The sequence below is a fragment of the Phalacrocorax carbo genome, chromosome 1 (assembly GCF_963921805.1).
Source record: "Phalacrocorax carbo chromosome 1, bPhaCar2.1, whole genome shotgun sequence".
NCBI classification, from domain to species: domain Eukaryota; kingdom Metazoa; phylum Chordata; class Aves; order Suliformes; family Phalacrocoracidae; genus Phalacrocorax; species Phalacrocorax carbo.
In genome coordinates this window covers 15,147,228-15,167,441 of record NC_087513.1, presented here as the reverse complement: position 1 = coordinate 15,167,441, position 20,214 = coordinate 15,147,228, and the positions used below count along the sequence as shown (strand labels likewise).

At 42.7% G+C, this 20,214-nt stretch overlaps 1 protein-coding gene across 2 annotated transcripts in view; it reads right to left on the bottom strand.

Annotated features, from left to right (window-relative positions):
• Window positions 1-6,501: 6,501 nt before the first annotated feature.
• LHFPL3 (LHFPL tetraspan subfamily member 3) overlaps window positions 6,502-20,214 on the bottom strand; it is a 258,101-nt gene continuing 244,388 nt past the window's right edge. For both annotated transcript variants that reach the window (XM_064444611.1, XM_064444603.1), the window contains one exon: window positions 6,502-9,227. Coding sequence is in view for 1 of the 2 variants with exons in the window: in XM_064444603.1 (XP_064300673.1) it covers window positions 9,199-9,227 (29 nt within the window). In the remaining variant the exon portion in view is untranslated. The remainder of the gene's footprint in view (window positions 9,228-20,214) is intronic.

The following is a 20,214-nucleotide window of genomic DNA, read 5'->3' as shown; positions in this document are numbered from 1 at the left end:
AACAGGAAAGAAGACTTATTACCTTCAAGAGGTTGCTTAAGTCCAGGAAGAAACAGGGGCTGAGATGGTGTAATGCCCACACAGCTGTCTCCAGATTTTTAATACTTTCCCTGTGTCTGGAAAGGTTTCCTCCACCAGCAGAGAAGAGGTCCTAGATGAACAGAATTCATGGTCTGGAAACAGACACCACTGATGATCTACACCACCAAACCAGCATGCGTGCTCCTACATTCACCAGGTTGCACTGAAGCACAAGTTCCTTGTGCTTGGCTTCTTTCACATAATTCTGGATTTCAACAGCAGCTTTGCATAACAACATGTTTCAGTTTTTACTAATAAACCTGTTGCAAATCTTTCAGTCTACCCCTGCAAAATATAACATTTTCAGAAAACCTGGTATTTTTATGCAACATGAAACTGAGGTACTACACGCTGGCAGAGATTTTTGATTTACTGCCCAGGCTGCAGGCACGGGTCTGGTAGCCACATGCTAGTTCAACCTGACTTTCCATTTATTACGTCTCAACACAGTAATAAAGCTTTCTGGTTTTAGCTCTTACAGGTAGGATGGACAAGCTTAGGTGAAATACATCCCTTCCTACTACAGTAAGAATATAATTCAGTACCAATAACAAGTTAGTACTATAAAATTTGACCTCTGCACATGCCTAAGAGTTAAAATGGTACTGTAAGATGATTGGAATGGTTTCCCTTGAGAGTGGAGCCACACACATAGCAGCTGCACTGATATCAAGTATCACTGTCTCCTGGTTGATATTTACTTAATTATTGATTCATTTATGAGGCTAATTAAACATTGGAGCAGGTTGCCCAGAAACTCCATGTACTTTTCAACACTGATGTTTGTAAGACCAGGCTTGATAGAGCTCTGACCCCAAGGAGCAGGAGGTTGGACTAGAGGCCTCCCAAGGCCCCTCCAACATGAGTGTTCCTGCAGTGCTGTGACTCCAGGCCTCTCAGGCATGGATTTCAGGTTTTGAGATTTTTCCCTGCGTTTTCCAGTCTGTAAAAGTTTAGCCCTGCCTCTTCATCCCTCCATAATTCTTGTAAAAAGGAAAAAAAACCATGCCACTGAAAAGCACTAAAACATGCTTTGTCTGTGAGTTTTTCATGGGTGCCTAGTACAGATATCATTATTATTTTGCTCTTCTACTTTGGAAGATCCTGTAAGGGTTGAGAAGCAGCAAAAAGGGGAAGAAATATAAGCACATATTTTATTTGGTAAGGTGACAACTGGAGGCGTGTCTCCCTGTCGGAACAGAAGCACAGACCAGTGATGATTGACTGGCAAACCAGAATATTGCCTGATGTGGTAGTTCCTCAGAGCCCAACATGAAGCAGTGACTCCTGTCCTGCAAAAGCAGCATAGTCAGGCAGTTAGCTTAAATACATGCAAGTAATTTTATTTTACAAACTCATTTTGGAAGCCTGTTTTCTAAGGCCTCTGAGAAGACTATCAGGTGCTTCAGTATGAAATGCATGGGACATACATGTGTGGTGATACTCTCCTTATAGTTTTGGGAGCTTCTCTGCTAGAAATCCTGTCCAAACTCCAGTGTTGTCTTTGGACTTTTTCCAGATCAATTCTCTGGGCTTTGCCACAACCCCAGCCTTTTCCTTCCGCAGGTGGTGCCTGACGAGGATGGCTCTGTGGCCAGTTCCTGTTCTCCAGACACTCCCTTGGAATTACTAGGGAGTGGGGATGCCTGGGGACATCACTTTGGGACTGTGGGAGGCTGCACAGCCTCAACACGGAGGAAAGGCTTGTTGCTACTGGTATGCTTGCCAGAGCCTGGTGGTCTTGCTGCACCCTTACAGCACACTTTTGCTCATGGTTAATGTATTAATGGCTTCTAGGGTCCCTGCTTTCTTCCTCCGGGATTAGGGGCTTTAGCTGCTCCCAGCCTTCAGCCTTGTAATCCATAATCTAGTCATATTTTAGTATGCTTAGAGCAAATGCTCTCTAGGATGGCCTAAATCTGATGTCCTGTTACTTTAGGGATCATCAATTTTCCATGTTCTGTCACATTTGAAGATGCTCATGAGTCTCCTATTGCATGACCATAGCTCATCAGTGCTATGTTTAGTATCTTCTCAGAGTCATTATTTCAGCAGCCTCGTTAGCCTCTGGCCTTTCAAGGAGAGCAATTTGGAGGAATGCTGACTGTTTATGGTTAACTTCTGGTACAGGGGTTTGACTTAAGCTACCTAAGTTTTCAATTTTTTAATGCCTGCTACTTCTGCTCTTCCACCCCTCCATTTCATGCTCCCAAACACCACTCAGAGCCTTGATAACAGGCTTCCTGCCCAGCTTGTGTTGGAGCTGAGAGTGGGTCTGAAAGGCTATGGGATTTAGGAAGGACTCTCTAGCATGACAATAGGGGACTCTCTTCCTCAGAGCTCCCATTTGGCTCTTCCTGTCCTGATTCCTCTCTTCTGCTATGTCTTTCTATAATTCACATTGCCCTGTGGGTGGGCTCAACCTCTGAGCTCTTTCTGTAGCTTTGGTGTCCTGCCTGTTTCTCAGACGGAGCTGGTCGGTGCTGAGTCATCATGTTCTCTGAGGAGTGGGGCCCTGTGGCCAAATTATTCTGCTCTGCACAATCTAGATTTTCAGATATGATTGACAGATTGGTTCTTCTTAGCTAGCCACCATGAAGGCATCTGCCAGGCTTTTCAGGTGACGGAGAGTCCTCCTACCAGTTACTTCATGTTAAGTTGTATCATCAGTATAGACCATCCCTTTCCCCTGAACCAGCTTTAAGCATCATGTTTTCTGGGTAAGGGATTCAATGGATTGGACACAACGTCTGAATACAGAAAAACTGAGAGAAAGGGAGGGATAGGGAAGAAAACAGTGGGAATTAACAACTCTTGGGAAAGTGGGTATAGGAATGCACTGACTCCCAAAAGATATGTATCTGGAACAATGATTTGCAGTCTGAGGATGCACAGATGGCTTTTAGGAGATATACAAAAGATCACTTGTTAAAAACAAGTCCTTATATTCTACAGGGTCTTGTGTATGTATGTGAAATTGAGAAAGGGATCTGGAAAATTTTTAGGGGTCCACAAACTGGAAAAAGTAGAAGGCTCCTAAATATTCTCTAATAAAGTGATGCGATTACAGTGAACTGAGAGAGGAGCCATATATACCAACACTTAAAGCCTGAACTGAAGTCATATGCCAAGAGGAAAGCCAATGTCATCGTCACCCACTTGTTCCTTGAGAGGGTAAATAGAGGATTAGTGTGTGTCCTATATGGGAAATGCAGAAACCTTTCCCTGGGAAACGCTGGGCTGCATAGCTCTGGAAAATGCTTTTAAAATGTTAGGTAAAGTTCTCATCCACTTCAACAAAGATGAAGCTTCCTCTCTTCAGTCTTCAGAAATTCAAATAAAAATGTAGTTCTCAAAATTGACAGCTGTCCAGTGTGAGTTAATACACTGACGGTTTCACCTCTTGATTTTTGCCCGGTTTCTGTGAGGCACAGGAGGTTATGTGTTCACTGGTTTTGTTACCTTAATCTCTATGAATACAAATGCAAAGCTGCCTTTAAGTAACTTGCAAGTAGTAACCACCTCAAAGAGGCTGGCCGTTAGATGGCAGCACAGATATATGCAATATCCATTACTGCCAGGTGCTGCTCTAGGAAGGCCCCTCTATTGCATTCAGCATCCCCAAGGTCTCTTATGGCTGAGGAATTTTCACCCTACTTGATGCAAAATTAATTAAAAACTGTAAATGAGGAATTTCATATTATATTACAGCAGATAAAAAAAAACCACCAGTGGTAGCATGTATTAAGCTGGAAGCTCTTTCAGAATTTCTGAATTATTTTATTCCTCATCCTTCTGATGCATACATGGAATTCAGCTAAACCAGCTCCTTTCTTGATGACACATATAGCAGCTTATAGCCTAAAAACTCTTCCAGAAAACTCCCTCATTTTGATGCTACTAACCATCTCAGCTCACTGTCTGAGGAGCGTAATATTTGACATATTTTCAATTGCCATTTGAGAAACTCAACAAATACAGCAGGCACTTAATTGAGCCTCAGAATATTCCAGTGACACTCCACCTAATTTCATTTTATTCATGGAAAAATTGAAGCAAACAGAGACAAGAGCTAGTTTTCTTTTTCAAACTTAAATGTCTCCCACCTAGCTCATTACTAGTTTTGCATTGTGTTGGCATAATGTCAGATAAAGGAGAATCAAGGTGCTAATTGCATATCTGTAAACCTGACATTTGTGCTCATGTCCCAGTGCTTCACCTGGTATCTTGTGAGAAGGCCGTGTTTGAGAATTGTCAAAATAATGAGGCGCCTGGTCTCCTCTATGGCGGAGCAAAACTACTACCTTTCTGTGCTAAGACCCAATGGGGAAATCCCAAGTCTGTGTAACTGGTAATGTTGCTGATATTCTAGAGCATCTTCTGCTTTTAAACTGTGGACATATTTTTTTAAATATGCGGTAATCATACCGAAGATACATCGGTCTAGCACATAGGATTTTGACTATCTTCATTTCAGGTTTTTCCCCTAAGAAATATCAAGATAATAGATTAATAATGGTTATTAACAATTATCAATACATAAATAATTTTCCTTATTAATAATTCTTACAGCTATATTAGGCTAATGTAAAGCTAACTTGCACTTGACAATCCATATTGTGCTAATTAAAAACCAGTTTGTGGAGGTAAATTCACTCCCAGCTCCTAGCTCTTTGGAGCATCTTTCCTTCCAGGCCGTTTTCCCAGGCAGCTGAGCTGATGTTCGAACCTGGAGGCCGGTCTCACACTGGTGGTCTTGGGAACTCTTTTGCAGCAACTTCTAGAACCACTCCAAAAGGAGAGGAGCTTTTCAGTGTCTCATAGGCAATTAGAGGCCACGACTCCTCTTGGGAGTTGGTGAGCACAATGTGCCTGCTTATACTTTATTCCCCAGAAATTTGTCTCTTGCACAGGCAATATTTGCCTCTTGACCTTGTGAAGGGGAAAAACTATGTAACTGCCCAAAGTGGTGTTATGAGACTATCTGGAAGAAGGGAAGGATATATCAGTTTATTTCTTAAAATGCAAAAGGCATTTCAGAAGGCAGTAAGGAATGATGCTAAGCAAAAATTTGAGAGTCAGATGGGTAATAGAAAGCGTCGCAGCAGTATCTGATCACTGCAATCCTTGGCTTTGTGTATTCAGCAGCACAGGACTAATGTGGTTTGATATACAGGGAAGAGCATGAATTTTTAAACTACATATTCTGCTTTCTGCAGAATTTTGGGTCTTCCATGAAAGCCTCTTCTCAAAATATTAATGTAAGCCAATGAGGATCACAGATTAGGGTGGAATGGCTGCAAGTATGTCTACTTGCCAGCTACTCCAACAGCAGGCAAAGCCGTTCCCTTCTGTGCAGAGCTCTTTGGAAAGGAGAAATGTGTAAACCTGTAGACTTCAGCACATGGGGAGGAAAACCTGTTGCTTTCTGGGACTACCTCTGAAGCTACTCAGCATTTGTTTTTTTGGTCTGGTTAATTAATTAATTAATTAATTTTAACATTTCTAGATCTTATTCCATTTCAAATCCTCAGAGAATCAGCTGAAACTACCAAAACTTTTAAATGTTGTAAGGACATCCCACTAGCAGAGCGAAAATGGACAGAAAGCTGCTGGGCCCAGCATTACATTTTCCTACTGAGAACAGGGGATGCTGGATGGTGTGAGGGAAGCTGATCCCTTACTCTGATTGATATGTGGCAGAACCTGGGAGTTTGGGAATAATTAGACCCCAGTAACAATCATTTCTAGTTCACCTCCAAACACAGGTACCACTGCATCAGCATCATGGAGGCAAATCCAGCATCTATTTGACAAGAAAGGACTTACCTCTTGTTGCTGCAAGCTCTGGGATAATGTACATCTGTGACAGCCCCTGATGGCTCCAGTGTAACTTCATGTAGTGAAATTAGAGGCTATAAATTTCTGAACTTTACTCTATCTTCTAAATCACTAGTTTGGTATTTCCAATCTATTTAGGAATAACTGAAATGTGTTGCCTGTAAAAATGAACAGGACTTCAGCATCCTACAAACCTGGAAATTCTCTATTTAACTGTAATTAACTCCTAAATAATTTACACTCCCCTTTCTTTTACCATAAACTAAGTTTTATATCAAACAAAGTAATCAGGAACTTTATATTGTTGCTCATATATATATAGCTATATATATAACTATAGACTATATATATATATATAGTCAGGTACCAGAGGGTGGAGATAACTCATCAACAAGGTTCTTATACTGTGAATTTGACCCATATAAGTCCCTGCACTCATTAAGGGATCAGATTTTGCTCGGACTTTACATACCTTAGGGATCTGTGTATGTACAGGTGTGTAGAACGTGGCCAGGCTTGTGTTTAGGAGGAGGACAGTAATCCCAACAACAGCAGCTGTTACCACAGGGGAGCTGGGGAAAAGCACTATCACACTTTATTTTAGTATGCTACAAAATTCTTTGTTGAACTTTATTAGGTACTTTAATACCAAGCATACTTTAAAGTAACAAAAATTATTGTTGTTATTACTTTTTACAGAAAATCAGGTATTTCAACAGTTTTCTTTACAGTTTGTTGACTTAAAAAAAAAGTACAATTGACAAGTTTCGATGGAGTGGGATGGGAAAGCGGTAACATTTAAAAAGATAAAACATATTATTCATACTGAGTCAACATTTAGTGATCTACATCCTGGTACGTCTCTCCTGACTGTGAACAAATGATACATATTCACTGAGCTGCCCTGGTAGGGTCATGGGGTCTTCTGATGACACTTTTTTGGCAACTTTTGTGTGTATTTAGAAAGGGCTTTTACATTACACCGTCACCATGATGCAAAACTTAGTAGTCCATAACAAAATCATGTAATACAGGGAAACCCTGTTTTGGTGATTTCTATTGCAGCAAAAGTTCCATGATTGCAATAATGTGGGATAGAGGTAAACCTAAGGAGCAAATGAAGACAGTGATACAATAGCACATCCAGATAGCAAACCTTTTCACAGGCTTTGAGGTGAGAGTGTGGCTGTGAGCCACCAAGAGCGGTGAATGAGTACGGGCTTCACTTAGACACCGTTTAACAGGGACTCTTGAATGCATCTGGCTCTTAAGGATGTGTGTTTTCCAGCTGACACTGGTTGGACTAATCACAGATTTAAAAACCTGTCTGAAGTGGGACCTTAATGAGTTCATGCAGCCTTATGTGTAAACTACTTGATTTTTACCTTCCATCCTCTTCAGGTTATGTTTATGGTGGTTGATTGATTTGGGTGGGGTTTTTGGCCAGCTCTAATGCTGGTCCTGTAGAAGTTAGGGGAGTCTGCTACATGCAGTTACAAGAACAGATTTGGATTAAAACAACATGGTTTTTTTTAAAAAAAATGCTGCCCAGATTCACATCTAAATTTACTTGACAGACATCCACATTCAGTCTCTAAGACAAGCAGTACCACACTGGTACCTTAGTAGTTAGACAGAAGACTTATCTAATTCCCTGTATTTATTTATTGACAGTTTGCTTAAAGATAATTTTTTGTTCAAAAATAAAATAAATTTTCAGAGATTCATGCACTAAATTCTGGAATAATTTGTGTTGTGCAGCCAATAGTTAAAAAACATTTTTAACTCATGTTTTATTTGTGTCTTTGATGTATTGTGTTATTTGGGATCAACATTAGCAATGAATTATTATTTTAGCTATTTCCCCTGAAAGCCAAAGAATGAAGCAACAGGCTTAAAAAAATCTGAAGAAATTAGCATTGCAGTGTTAATTTTGGACTGGATTCAGCTGCAATATGCAGGGGAAGGCAGAGAAATGTAGAGAGCAGCGCGCTCCTGCCCGGTCCTGAGCCAGAAGTTGACGCATGACATGCTGGGAGGTACCGGAGAGGAGCAGAGGAGAGAGGTTCCCTGCTTCCCTCCGTTGCTCTGTGCCAGGCACTTGGCATCCAGGCCTTTCACTATGAGGTCTTTCTTGATACCCTGTGCCTCCCCCTGTTTTACGGCTCAGTGGTATCTGGAAATGAGGGTGCCCTTTGGGGGGCGACCCACCAAACCCCTGCGGAGGGAAGCACCAGTGCCACCAGCGCCCTGGGGCTCCATGCACCCAGCTCTCACATAGCTATTTGCAATGTGTATTTGCTTCCTAGGTTCTTAATTTATGTACTGAGTTTAAGGCCAGAAGGGATTGTTAGATCACTTTGCCTAATTGGCATTAGCATGGGCCAGAGAGTGTCACTCAGCGGTTACATGGCAGAATAAGGAAAAGAATAGAAATGCCCTTGCAGTGAGCAACTGTATTTTACATTTAAAGGGTAAATTACTTTCTGCTATTAAAAAAGAAATCAAGTGCTTTTATTTTGTCACTTCAAATACAAACAATTCTATGTGTCTTGGGAAATTATAGTATTATGATATTCAGTCAGACATACCTTATAGTATATATGCTTCATAGAACTAGAATATAGGTCAGAAATAATTTTTAAGTCTTAAGTTTGTTACAGACATAGATTAGTTGGAACACATATGCAGTAAAAATTGAGAAGCTTTACAGTTTTAGTCAACTTATACAGTGAAGTAAATGAAGTGCAGCAATGTAGCAGTAGAAGTTATGCTTTTTCCACTAGGTGATGGAAACATTCAGAAAGTGTATTTATAAATGCTAATTTAAGAGAGATGTCCTATCAGCTTCTTGGCTACTGGGATAGGAATAGTCTGGAGTTAACTACCTCTTTACTGTGAAAGGTTTTAAAGCTTTTTGCTTTCCATCTGAATAAAAAAAATGACATTTACAAACCTCTTCAATGCATATATAATACATATGTTTAGCTAGCAACAACTATACCCCTTTTAATTTATTCCCCAAATGTGACTTTTCATGCATGTCTTCTGGATGCTGTATTCAGCAACAGTTTCTAATGAGCTGGTGTGTAATCCATGATTGCATTTCTCTTCTGAAAATCACTTCCACGTCTGGCTGATCTATGTTTAGAAGGTGGTGCTTACCCATCAGGCGTTCTTGCATTCGTCAGCTTTCTTCTTTGTCGAGGCCCTTTCCCAAGCTTCTTCCCATTTTAATGTTGATGTACAAAAGCTGTTATTTGTTTTGTTTTGTGCTCATTCTAGTGAGGATTGGCTTAGTAGGACTGTGCAAAACAGAGAGAAGAGAGAAGCTGGTTTACTGCCAGTAAACATAAAGATGCTCATGCTGTGCTTGGCTCAGGGCAAGGCTCTGATCATTATTCTAATATACTTCATTATTTGCATTTCCATTTATCATGAAAAATGACAAGTTTACTCTTCAGATATGACAAGGATTGGTAACCTGGAATTCTTAAAAATCAGTTTTCATCAGCTGATCACCATGGGAAGTAAAAATAATGAGATTGTTTCATCTAAAGTTTGAACAATATGAAAATAAAGATACAATGTGTATGGGGCAAGATGACATTTGCTAGATTAATCATGAATTGAGTTAAAATCCTGACATTTCTGTTCTGTATCAATAATTTCTGTCACTCCCCTGAGCACACAATCCAGATTCATAAACAAAATAAAATAATACCTTGTGTTAAATTTTGAAGGAGCAGGCCCCAGGTGATACAATAGCACATCCAGATAGCAAACCTTTTCACAGGCTTTGAGGTGAGAGTGTGGCTGTGAGCCACCAAGAGCGGTGAATGAGTACGGGCTTCACTGAGACACCATTTAACAGGGACTCTTGAATGCATCTGGCCCTTAAGGATGTGTGTTTTCCAGCTGACACTGGTTGGACAGTGTGTTGGACACTGGAGGACAGAGGTGTTTTCAACCCAAACTCTCTCTTAAAAACTAATTCTTACCCATCCAGTTTCCATATACTATAAACAGAGCTGCATATGCAGGAGAGCAGACACCAGCTGGGGTGGCACTGTGAGCAGTGTGACGAAGGAGGTGACCTCCTCGCCGGAGGTGACTGCTGCCTAAGTCGGTGCCAGAAGGGGCAGCACAGGGGAACAGGGGCTTAATAAGAATGTCTATCTACAAGTACCCACGTATGTGCAAATGTAAAAACATGACTGCTCCAGCGTTTGGCATTGAACAGAAGGTTCTTGCACCAAATAAGCTCTGCAAATTCACCATTAGCTAAACTCTCCTGGATCGCTCAGAACAAACTGTGATTTCATTTGGCAGGAAGCCTCCCCATTGCTCCTGTGAAAGGGTCACTGGTCAGAGGTCCTACAAGCCCACAGCCTGAGGGAGAGGACAGCCGCCTTCATCACAACCCCACTCCCCTCATTGTAACACAGGGGTCTCTGCAGGACTTGGGGGAAATCACAATTTTTGTGAAAACAAAAGAAAAAGAATCAATTTCATTGTGAGATGAGAGTGAACTAAGAGTTTCAGAGCTAGAAACTCTTAAAAATGTTACTGTAAGAAGACTGTAATATTTCATTTCCCCCCCCATGTTACATTGAGCAGGCACCTTCTCCCATTCCCACCAATTCCTCACACTCCTTTACTTTTATGGGCACCTTGGCTTGCTGCTAATTCACCCACAGATGCCAAGGAGAGTGACACTCTGGAGCAGGGTGCCGGGACCTGAAAGCCTGGGACAGTGGTACCATGACCCAGGGAGCTCGGTGGTGGCTAACGCTTCTGCTGGGGACTCTGGGTGCCTGCCTCACCCATCAACTTCCAACAAATTCACCCTTTTCAAGCAAAGCTTGTTTTGGAGGAAAAGTTCCTACTTTGTTAGAGTCCACATGTGTTCAGCATGTATCTGTTGTCCAGATATATTTTACAAAGAAGACACTTTGATGTTGCTGAGACTAGGAAGTAGCAAATAAGCTATGCAAGAAGCATAAGGTGAACTAAAGAGGGCCCTGCAGAAGACAAATAGATCAGTTTTGCTTTTGTCAGAAAATGAATATGAAATATAGCATTTACTGTGGTAAAAACATTTTTATGATGCGAGTATGTAATGGGGATGGTAGTCTCCAACTGTAAAAGAAAACTTGCCATTGATAGCTCCATGAGCTCCCTTTCTGCCTGTAAAACATCGGGCAAAAATTAAGGATAAAGAATGGATGAGAAATGCACATATTTGTGATAAATAAAATGTATCAAAAATGGTCTGAGTCAGGAATTTTGGTGTATTTTATTAATACGGTTACTAATGTAATTAATATGGTAATTATTAATATAGATAAGTAGCACAACTAAATAAAAGAAAAGAAACAAAAAGTGCTTGAGCCTCCAATCTGTTTATTTTCTGTGAGATATGGGTTTTGTGAGCCTCTTAAACAATCCATAATTGGTGAAACTGAAATCCAGAGGAAGCCAAGCTGCATGGTAAGGAGCACGTACCCTGATACTCCCAGGAACAATCTAAACTTAATAGAACTCAATGAGCTATTTCTTTCCATTATTTTTAATCATAATTTTGTGTACCTATGTTATTCAAATCCTTAACAGTGCTTATTCGATTTCCAGCAGTACTCCATGTTTCAGCTGTAACATACTAAAACCTTTATTAGTTCTTTTGACAAATTTTGCACACAGCTGTTACACACATGGAAATGAAATTTAATAAATGCCAGAGGTGCCTAGCTGATAAGGCAGAAATATGTCATTAACATCCAACATCCCTCAGTCCGCTTTGTGTCACATCATAGGCTTTTAACTCCTTGAAGTTTCTTTTCTTAGAGCCACTTACAACCCTTTTCTAGCACTGTTGCCTAGAAATGAGTCAATGAAAGCAGTCTTCATGAATGCCATATTACTCAAACCACCTAGGTGCTCTGCTGCTAAATTCTCTATTTAAAGTCTTGAAAGGCTGCCTGTTAGGCTGACATCCTGACAACACGTTTATTATTCATATATGACCCATTCAATTAGGGCAGTCACTTCTGTTGACTGCAGAGCCGGGGTACAGTCACCATGGGAGGGATTTACAGCGGTTTAGTGTTTATGTACATTTTCACAGGGAGGCTACCGATATTTTTTATTTTGAAGATGAATCACGGGGAGATTTCCAGGTTGCTCCCTGCCAAGGTATAAAGCATGTACCAAATTTCAGATAGTCCCTTCCATGCTGATACTGTAAAGGCAGTCAGATGGATAGTAAATATACAGAGAAAGGCAGACCTTCTGGGTCTGAATACATATTCTCCCCAATAATCTTAACACTTTACACCATTAATTGTCGCCAGCCGTATTGATACGATTTCCTTTGCTGTTTATTTGACTGGCATCTAGAAAATAACACCTTTCCAAGAGTTAATCTTTTATTGCTGTCTCTAAACACACACAATTACTGAGCTAAAGAGCACTGGCATTCATGGTCATACCAAAATTGGTGCTATTCCAAAACCACATCAGCTGGCAGAAGCCCATGGGCTAATGAAGCACCAGCAATTTCTTCCCAGCACCTCCACAGTATTCCTCTAGCCTAGGGAGCAACATTACCTCTCTTGAATGCTGGCACTGTGTTTGGTGTACGGGGCGGGGGAGATGAAGGAGAAAAGGAACATTGCTGCTGAAGGTCTGCAGTTGAAAATAGACATGCTGAGGCACCTTGGATAACACTGCTGCCCAGGCAGTAGGCCAAAAAAATTTGGACAAGTTCAGTTTTAATGAGGTGCTTGGAGTTCTTGTGTATCTGCTTATGATCTGGGTCAGCTCCTCATAACCACAGGTGGATGGTTTTGTTGTTCACATCAGGGTTGGTGCAATGCTAAGCATGTTAGAACTCCATCTGTAGCTATGGCACCCCAAAATTCAAATAGTGACATGCATTCAGGGTCTGGGCAACATCCAGACGCGTGCAATTAAAAGGTATGAAAGGCAGCTAGATGCCCAGCTGCAGGGGGCATCTGGTGCCCCATATTCTCTTCTTTCTTTGAAGATACTCCCTTTAAAGCACATAACAAAAACTATTTGGATGGCCTGAAAGAATGATTTTAGTTTTCATGTGATGAGAGAGGAAAAGGGGTGTCTTTAAATGTGTGTTCCCATTTGCCTACCTGCTGTGAGTGCCTTTTCCCCCTTGATGTACCCAGCATCCTTTGCCCTGGCCTCACTGGGGGGGTGCTTATGCATTGTCCTGAGTGGTACTGCTATGCAAATACTGTGCTTTCAGTAAACAACCAGGCACCAACTCAGATTCTCTCCAAACTCGTAAAAGTCCTGGCGATCCAAGCTGAAACTCTAGCATGTGTTTTGGAGATCCTGCCCACAGATTGTCCTGGAAATAGCTGTGTGGCCAGGTGAATGAGTTGTGCTCTCTGGTGCCTACCCCTGCACTGCAGTTTAGACACAAATTAAGGAGATGGAAGGAAGAATGGTCAGAAATTCACCAATTATTTTCCTAGCAGCCCTCTTTCAGTGTTTGACCATTCAGCATCTTTTCAACAAAACATGATAAATGATCTGTCCACACCAGAGCTACCTAAGCACGTTTTCTCCTCCTCATGATACACCAGCAGGCAGGATCTGGCAACTGCCTGCTCTGCCTTCACTCACAGCTACTGAAGCCTACCTGAGAGGGCAGGGAATAAAGAGAGTGCACAGCAAACCTTGAGGTGGTTACTAAAACTTTTACAAAACTGGCATTGAATTTGTGTGATGGTTTTGTCTGTATAGCATTAGAAAGGAACCTCATCTCAGCAGAAGAGTGCGTGAGCTGGCTCTTGTTGCAGCACTCCTTGCAATAAAATAGAATCAAATCACATAAAAAATTACAAAGTTTTTACTGATCCAGTATGCAAGCCCTGTGAAACCAGAGCTGCGTGGAAACGTAGGATTTATTTGACCTGCTGGGCAGCATTTTGTGCACTCTGTTAGTGCCAGTGGCTGAACTCCAGGGCACAGGCTGTAGGAAATGGTTTCAGGATCATTCAAGAATTTTCTAAACATCTGTTGAAAGGAGGTCCAGGCTGTTTTGTAGGCAGAAGGCTCAGTTCATGGCTGCACAAGGCATTGCTAGCATCTGAGGGGACGGTTTGAGGGCCACAGGGGTGATGACGGTAGGAGTTAACCATTGACCAGAATGCCATTTTCTTAGACATCCTTTTCCAAGAAGAAACAGAAAATAGCTGAAGGATCCAGTCAGATCAATTTTGCCAGGTTGCTGTGGATGGAGTATCTGTGTATGACATATAGCTGGACAGACCTTTGCCATCAACAACTCATACACTGTCATTCACAAGAAAAAACACAGCGTACTGGCTGACCTAAAGCAACACTCCTTGCACACTTAATGCTCCCAGTGACTGCTCTGCTAGCCAGGTCCTGCCCTTCCCTGCCAGACTCTGGCCACTTCTTGTAGTTTTAAAATCCAATTTATTCTTACATTGCTTTTCCCCCTTTTTTTCTGCTGATGTATATGAAGACTGACACATGGCAGGAGGAAAGGGCTGTCAGTTCAGAGGCTGTTTGGTTGTAGGCAGTATGTTATGGAGGGAGAAGAGTGACATGGCAGGGAAACGTTATTTTCTGGGTTGTTTTCTTTTATTTCTCCAGACAGAATGTATTTTGAAGCTGTTACAACAGTAAGCAAAATTCCCCAGAGAAAACTGTGGTTGTCAAGACAAATTAATTAAAATAAAAAAAATTTGAGCAATTAAGTCTGACCACCGTGTGCCAATATATGAAAGGAGAGATACATTGGGAAATTAAGTCTGGAGCCCAGGTTGTGTCAGGACGGTCTACCCATCTGTGGTCTTGACTTCTTCAATTTCTTATTGTCTTCCTGATGGAAATCTTGAGAAAGATGAGGATATTTTTTGGGGAGGAAAGAGAAGATGGAGGGTGGGCCTGGAGATGTATCTCACACAAAGTCAGCTCTTGGAGACAGGCATCAGGCATGTGGCTCTGGGCAATTCTTGGAGAGGGACAGGGCCCTCCTGGGGTAACTAATTTCATCTCGGGATGATTCCCAGGATGGATGAGTGCTGTTGGCTCCTGTGAGACTGTATTCCTGGATGAGACTGAGAGGAACGAAATGATGTGTGTGAATCCTGGACTTATTCTTCACAGACTGATTAGCAGCATGCATATGCTGCTAATATGAAGATATGAAGAGAGAAGCTACTGCTCACGTATAGAAGATAATCTTCAGCCTGAAATATCAAGTTATTAGGCAGTTGTGGATTAGTTGTTTGCAACAGGCTGTCAAAGATCTCATCTGAGCACAGCTTAAGAACAAATATTTTTAGTCCTGTTCAGGCGTGCAGTGGTGTACCAGGCTGCCTTCACAGGGGAGCAAATGGCTTTGCAGAAGGTAGGTCTAAGATTTCACCCCCAGCCCAGAAGGGGAGAGTAAGATAAGCTCAACAGCTTAAGGCTGACTGGCCTGGATGTAGGGATGCAAGGAGCATGCCAGCTGGTGGGAAAGCATGAGCCAAGCTGCTCATCAGTAGGCAGTCATCTTAGCTGCTCTAGTCAGCAAGACCGTGCCTGGGGGAACAGGTGAATTTTGACTGCAAATCCTGAGAATCAGGGTTAGAGCAGCTTAAAGAAGGCACCTCATCAGAGCCTGGCAATTTTCTTATTTCCAAAGGATCCTCCTTCAACTACACCTAAATATAGCCTGGTGGCAGTCACAAAACCCCAAATATGGGCAGGCTTCTAGCTTCCCTGCCACCCTGCCTAATCCCTGGCTCGGGTTGCTTTCCTCTCGTTTGAATGCAGCTCCAAGAATACAACATATGTATATGTATCAGTGAGAAAGACAGGAGGAGAGCGACAGAGGGAAGAGACACCTATCCAAGGGTGGAGCAAGTTGTAGCTGTCATCCCTGTCATCTGCTGGCACCAGTCTGGGCTGATGGGAACAGGGCTTCCTCGGGTGAGGGCTCTGCTACCCATGCCCCACTACCAACAGCTTTTGGGTCCCTCAGCTGGACAGCTTGGTGCTGCACATTGGTATCTCCCAAGCAGGCACGACCGCCCCTCTGCTACCATCACACACAGTGCACCGTGCCTCGAATAAGGGCAGAGGTTGTTTGTCCACTCGAGGTGGGTACTAAAACACTGAGATGTAGTGATCAGATCCCGCTGAACAGTGGGTAACGTTTTCCTCCATTTCAATATTTGCTTAGTGCCTGTCGAGAAAAAGAAGATTTTTATCATAATGAACAAACACAGCAAAAAGCCTCCTATTCTTTCTCCTAAAGAAAGGAGCTCCTCTCTACCTTTTACTGTGGAGCTCCTTCCTCTGGTGGTCCCTTTCCAGAAGGCTCATCAATTTGTCTTTTGTACTTAGTGATGTTTCTGGCAAGTTTGGGATGGGAGTCACGTCTCAAGACAGGTTTGCTGGCATGGGAGATCTAGTATGCTGTTGGAAGGACTGGAGAGAGGCTGAAATGCCTTCATCAATAATGTCTTTCATGGGAAGTAGCTTCCTGCTTTGCAGAGTTGTAGGCTTGAGTCAAGCAAAATCAATTACTTGTTTGTTGTTCATCTATTTTTATTTCCTCTCTGTGGTTTGCTGCTGTCTTTCTTTACCCAGATGGTCAAATAAATTGCTGTCACTAAACAGGAGTCCCTGAACAGTGATTCCTAAACTCTTTCTCTTCTTTAACTGTTTAAAGACAAAAATATTTTACTTTCTTTATATTCTGCACATTTGCTGGAATTGTTTTTCAGGTTTTTCCCTGGAACCCAGAGGATCCATAGGTATTTTTGTATGTTTTGCCAGCCTTCAAGATGTATGATCAGACTGTTCAGAAAGCTCTGCATCACCTTTATTTAAAAACTGTTAAGGACTTTGATCTGTTCTTGTTTACTGAGAACCCGTCTGAGGATCCAGCCATGTCAGTGGAGGTACCTTGATAAGGTCCTGGGCAGATCAGCCAGAAAACGTTTGGATTGTCATTGTATACTCTTAGTTTTATTCATTTTGTTAATAACAGTTTATATCTAGCTTTATTAACTTTATATCTTCCAGGAGTTTTCTTGTGCTGGGCAGTGTTAGAAGTTGACATTGGCGCATCTTCGGTCTGGGAAAACAAATTTTACTGACATTGACACAAAGCTCTACTTGTCCAGGCTCGGCCATCAGGGAGGGCACAAGGCAGTGCCCAGGGCCAGCGCGGGCTGGGGCGGGCTGTGAGCAAGCCTGAGCTTGGGAAGAGCGAGTCACTGAGTTAAGTGTGGTGCTCAGGCTTCATGTTGGTTTGAGCCAGCATTTCTGTGCAGCAGAGAGAGAGTAGGAGTTTGTACCTGGGAGAAAGCCAAGATATTGAAGCAGATTCTTGAAGGTGCTAGCCAGAATCTTTGCATAAGGAAACTGCTACGATGGGGCTTATTTTACTGGTGTGAAAGAAATGGAGCTCTGCTCTTTTTTTTAACAGACTGGATTTCTCCAAATGATTTCCTGATTCATATAATGAGTTTTTCCTCCTAACAGAAAGGAGCATGGCCATGATGGTTCTCTGGCCTTTCTGGCATGTTAAAATGACATTTTTGTGAATGAAATTTCCTGAAATAATTTACTATTTTTAATTATAACATAATGATGAAAACAGCTACATAAAGTTCATTTTAAGTGTCTCAGAAAACATAGTAAAAAATACCAATGCTGGTGAATCTTAAAAGCTACAGAATAATACAAAATTTTAAATTTTCTTTTCTCTGTGTGAAATGAATTTCCCTGTTCTTCGGCCAGTGCCAAAGCTGTGTGACCTGGGAGCACAGAACAAATCCCACCTGCTTCCCTGCCATGCAGAGACATATCCAGGGTTTTTCAAAAGTTTTCCAAACTTCCTCCTTGTAGGCACTTGTGCTGGTGGAAAGACAAAAGTTTCTGAGTGGGTTGAGCTGGGTCTGGGAATGGGGCTCTGGCTGCTGGGGCTCGCTGTGGATGGGAAGGGTCCCAGGCTGGAGGGCTTCAGCCAGAGCACCTCTGGGGCAGGCGCTTGCCAGGGCAAAGCTGTGGGTCCTTTACCCTGAGCACAAACCCCTTGCAGAGTGATTGGCTACTGTACGACTGGGTCTCAGTCAAAACCTGCTAATGAGCTGCAAGCATTGATCCCGTTTCTGCCTCTGTGAAAGGTACAGTTGGCAAGCTACATGTTTATGGGAAGCAGAAAGATAAGGATCTGGGAAGCTTCAGTCTGAGGTTTCAAAACTGTGGCTTAATGATTAGCTTACCTGAGCACAAGAATATTGATTGACTGGCTATATACTCCCTAGGCAAATAGGAAATAGTTGGGGCTGTGCCTAAGGCCCACAAACATTTCCAAAGCTGTGAGATTACTCCTGAAAAAATCTCTATGGACTTAGGTGATATTCAGCTAGAACAGAGGCTGGATCTGGGAGGTGGCAAAGCCAGGGTCTAAGGGGAGGGTGAGGTTTTTGGTGACCACTATCCGTCATGAAAACCTATCTGATGTGCAGCAAGGAGTGTGTTGGATGGTCATGGTCCTGAGGGCATCGTTTCAATCATCTTCCCTTTCCAGCTGTCCTGCAAGGTTGCTGCAAAACTGATTTACACAGGCTTTGGACAATATGTAAGGATTTATTATTGCTATTAATTTATATTCTTCTCTTAAACATTTTTCTAAGTTGCTGTGGGAGTAAGTGCACTCTTGCAAAAGAAAAAGAGGAGACTCCTTCCCTGAAGAGCTTTCAGCACAGAAGGCATACTGTGATTAGCAGAGCAGAGAAAAAGACCCTTCACAGAGAGAAAAGGAAGGGCTGTGTTAGGAAATTGCCAGGTGAAAAGCGTATAGGAAAGGCTGATTTGCAGTAGCCCTGAAAGATGGGTGTGGTACAGTGCCCTGGTCATGCTCCTTCTCCTGTGGTTCAGAACAGGAAGGTGAGACAACCTGGTGTATCCAGCAAGCCCTGCAGTTTTAGGCATATGAGGCTCAGCAACTGTTGTGCATATGAAATAGTGATGGCAATAAAAAGAGCATCACTCTTAATGCTGTCTTCCTCCTGTCTGTGGGAGCTGATCATTGGAGGGAAGCTGTTGGGTCCCACCTATTCCCGCTTCCTGCAGGGGTCCTGCAGACACAGGTGGTCCCCTTATGGCATCCTCTGCACCCAGCATATATTCGTCTCCCTAGTGCTCCCTCGCAGCTCTTTTCTGCTCTTCCCACTGTCCCATTTCCACATGCTGCTATGCTCCCCATACGCAGTCTCTCCTGGTGATGGCTCAGGCATATGATGCCCTCATGACGGAGTCTAAATAAATAACTCTTCAGGTACTCAGTCTGTAAGCATCTCAATACATCCAGTGTTTTCTAGCCCTATCCTTGAGACCTGTCTATATGAAGGCAAAAATACAGAAGCCTTCACTGTATGAATTTCACTTGTGGTGTCTCTTGCAGGAGTGAGAAGACCATCAGTGGTCTGAAAGGCAGCTCTTTCTACAAGCTCCTGCTCTCCACTGGAGTCTTCTCTAACACTCAGATGTGGCATCCATGTGGTACTGTAAATAGCCCATCTTATTCCCTCCTCTGGAAGGATCATACCTCATACAGCATAAGGTTGGCTCCAGGGCTTAGGAGACTTGGTGGCTTCTTTCCCCTTCCCCCTTCCTCCCTACACCTGATTCTCATACACACACACACAATTTTCCATTACTTTGGCTATTCTCATCAATGACCATAAGGCAATTCTTGTGTAAATGCCACTTTTCTACATAAGGATGCCATTGTAACAGCAAAAGACAGCAGGGCAGTCTTAAGAAGCAACCAGCCTGATGGAAAACACTATCAGGGAAGGGGAAAAACCCCACCCTACCATCTCAAACCAAAACCCAGTTTCACCAGGATTCCTCAAAACTCAGTTACCCCTTCTTCAGAGGCAGTAATAGTTCAGAAAAACCCAATAGACAAAGAAGACACTGATATATGCCAGGCTGGGAGGAGTGGCTGATACACCAGAAGGCTGTGCTGCCATCCAACAAGACCCGGACAGGCTGGAGAGCTGGGCCGAGGGGAACCTGATGAAATTCAACAAGAGCAAGTGCAAGGTCCTGCACCTGGGGAGGAACAACCCCATGCACCAGTACAGGTTGGGGGCTGACCGGCTGGAAATCAGCTCTGTTGAGAAGGACCTGGGAGTGCTGGTGGGCAGCAAGCCAACCATGGGCCAGCAATGTGCCCTTGTGGCCAAGAAGGCCAACAGTATCCTGGGG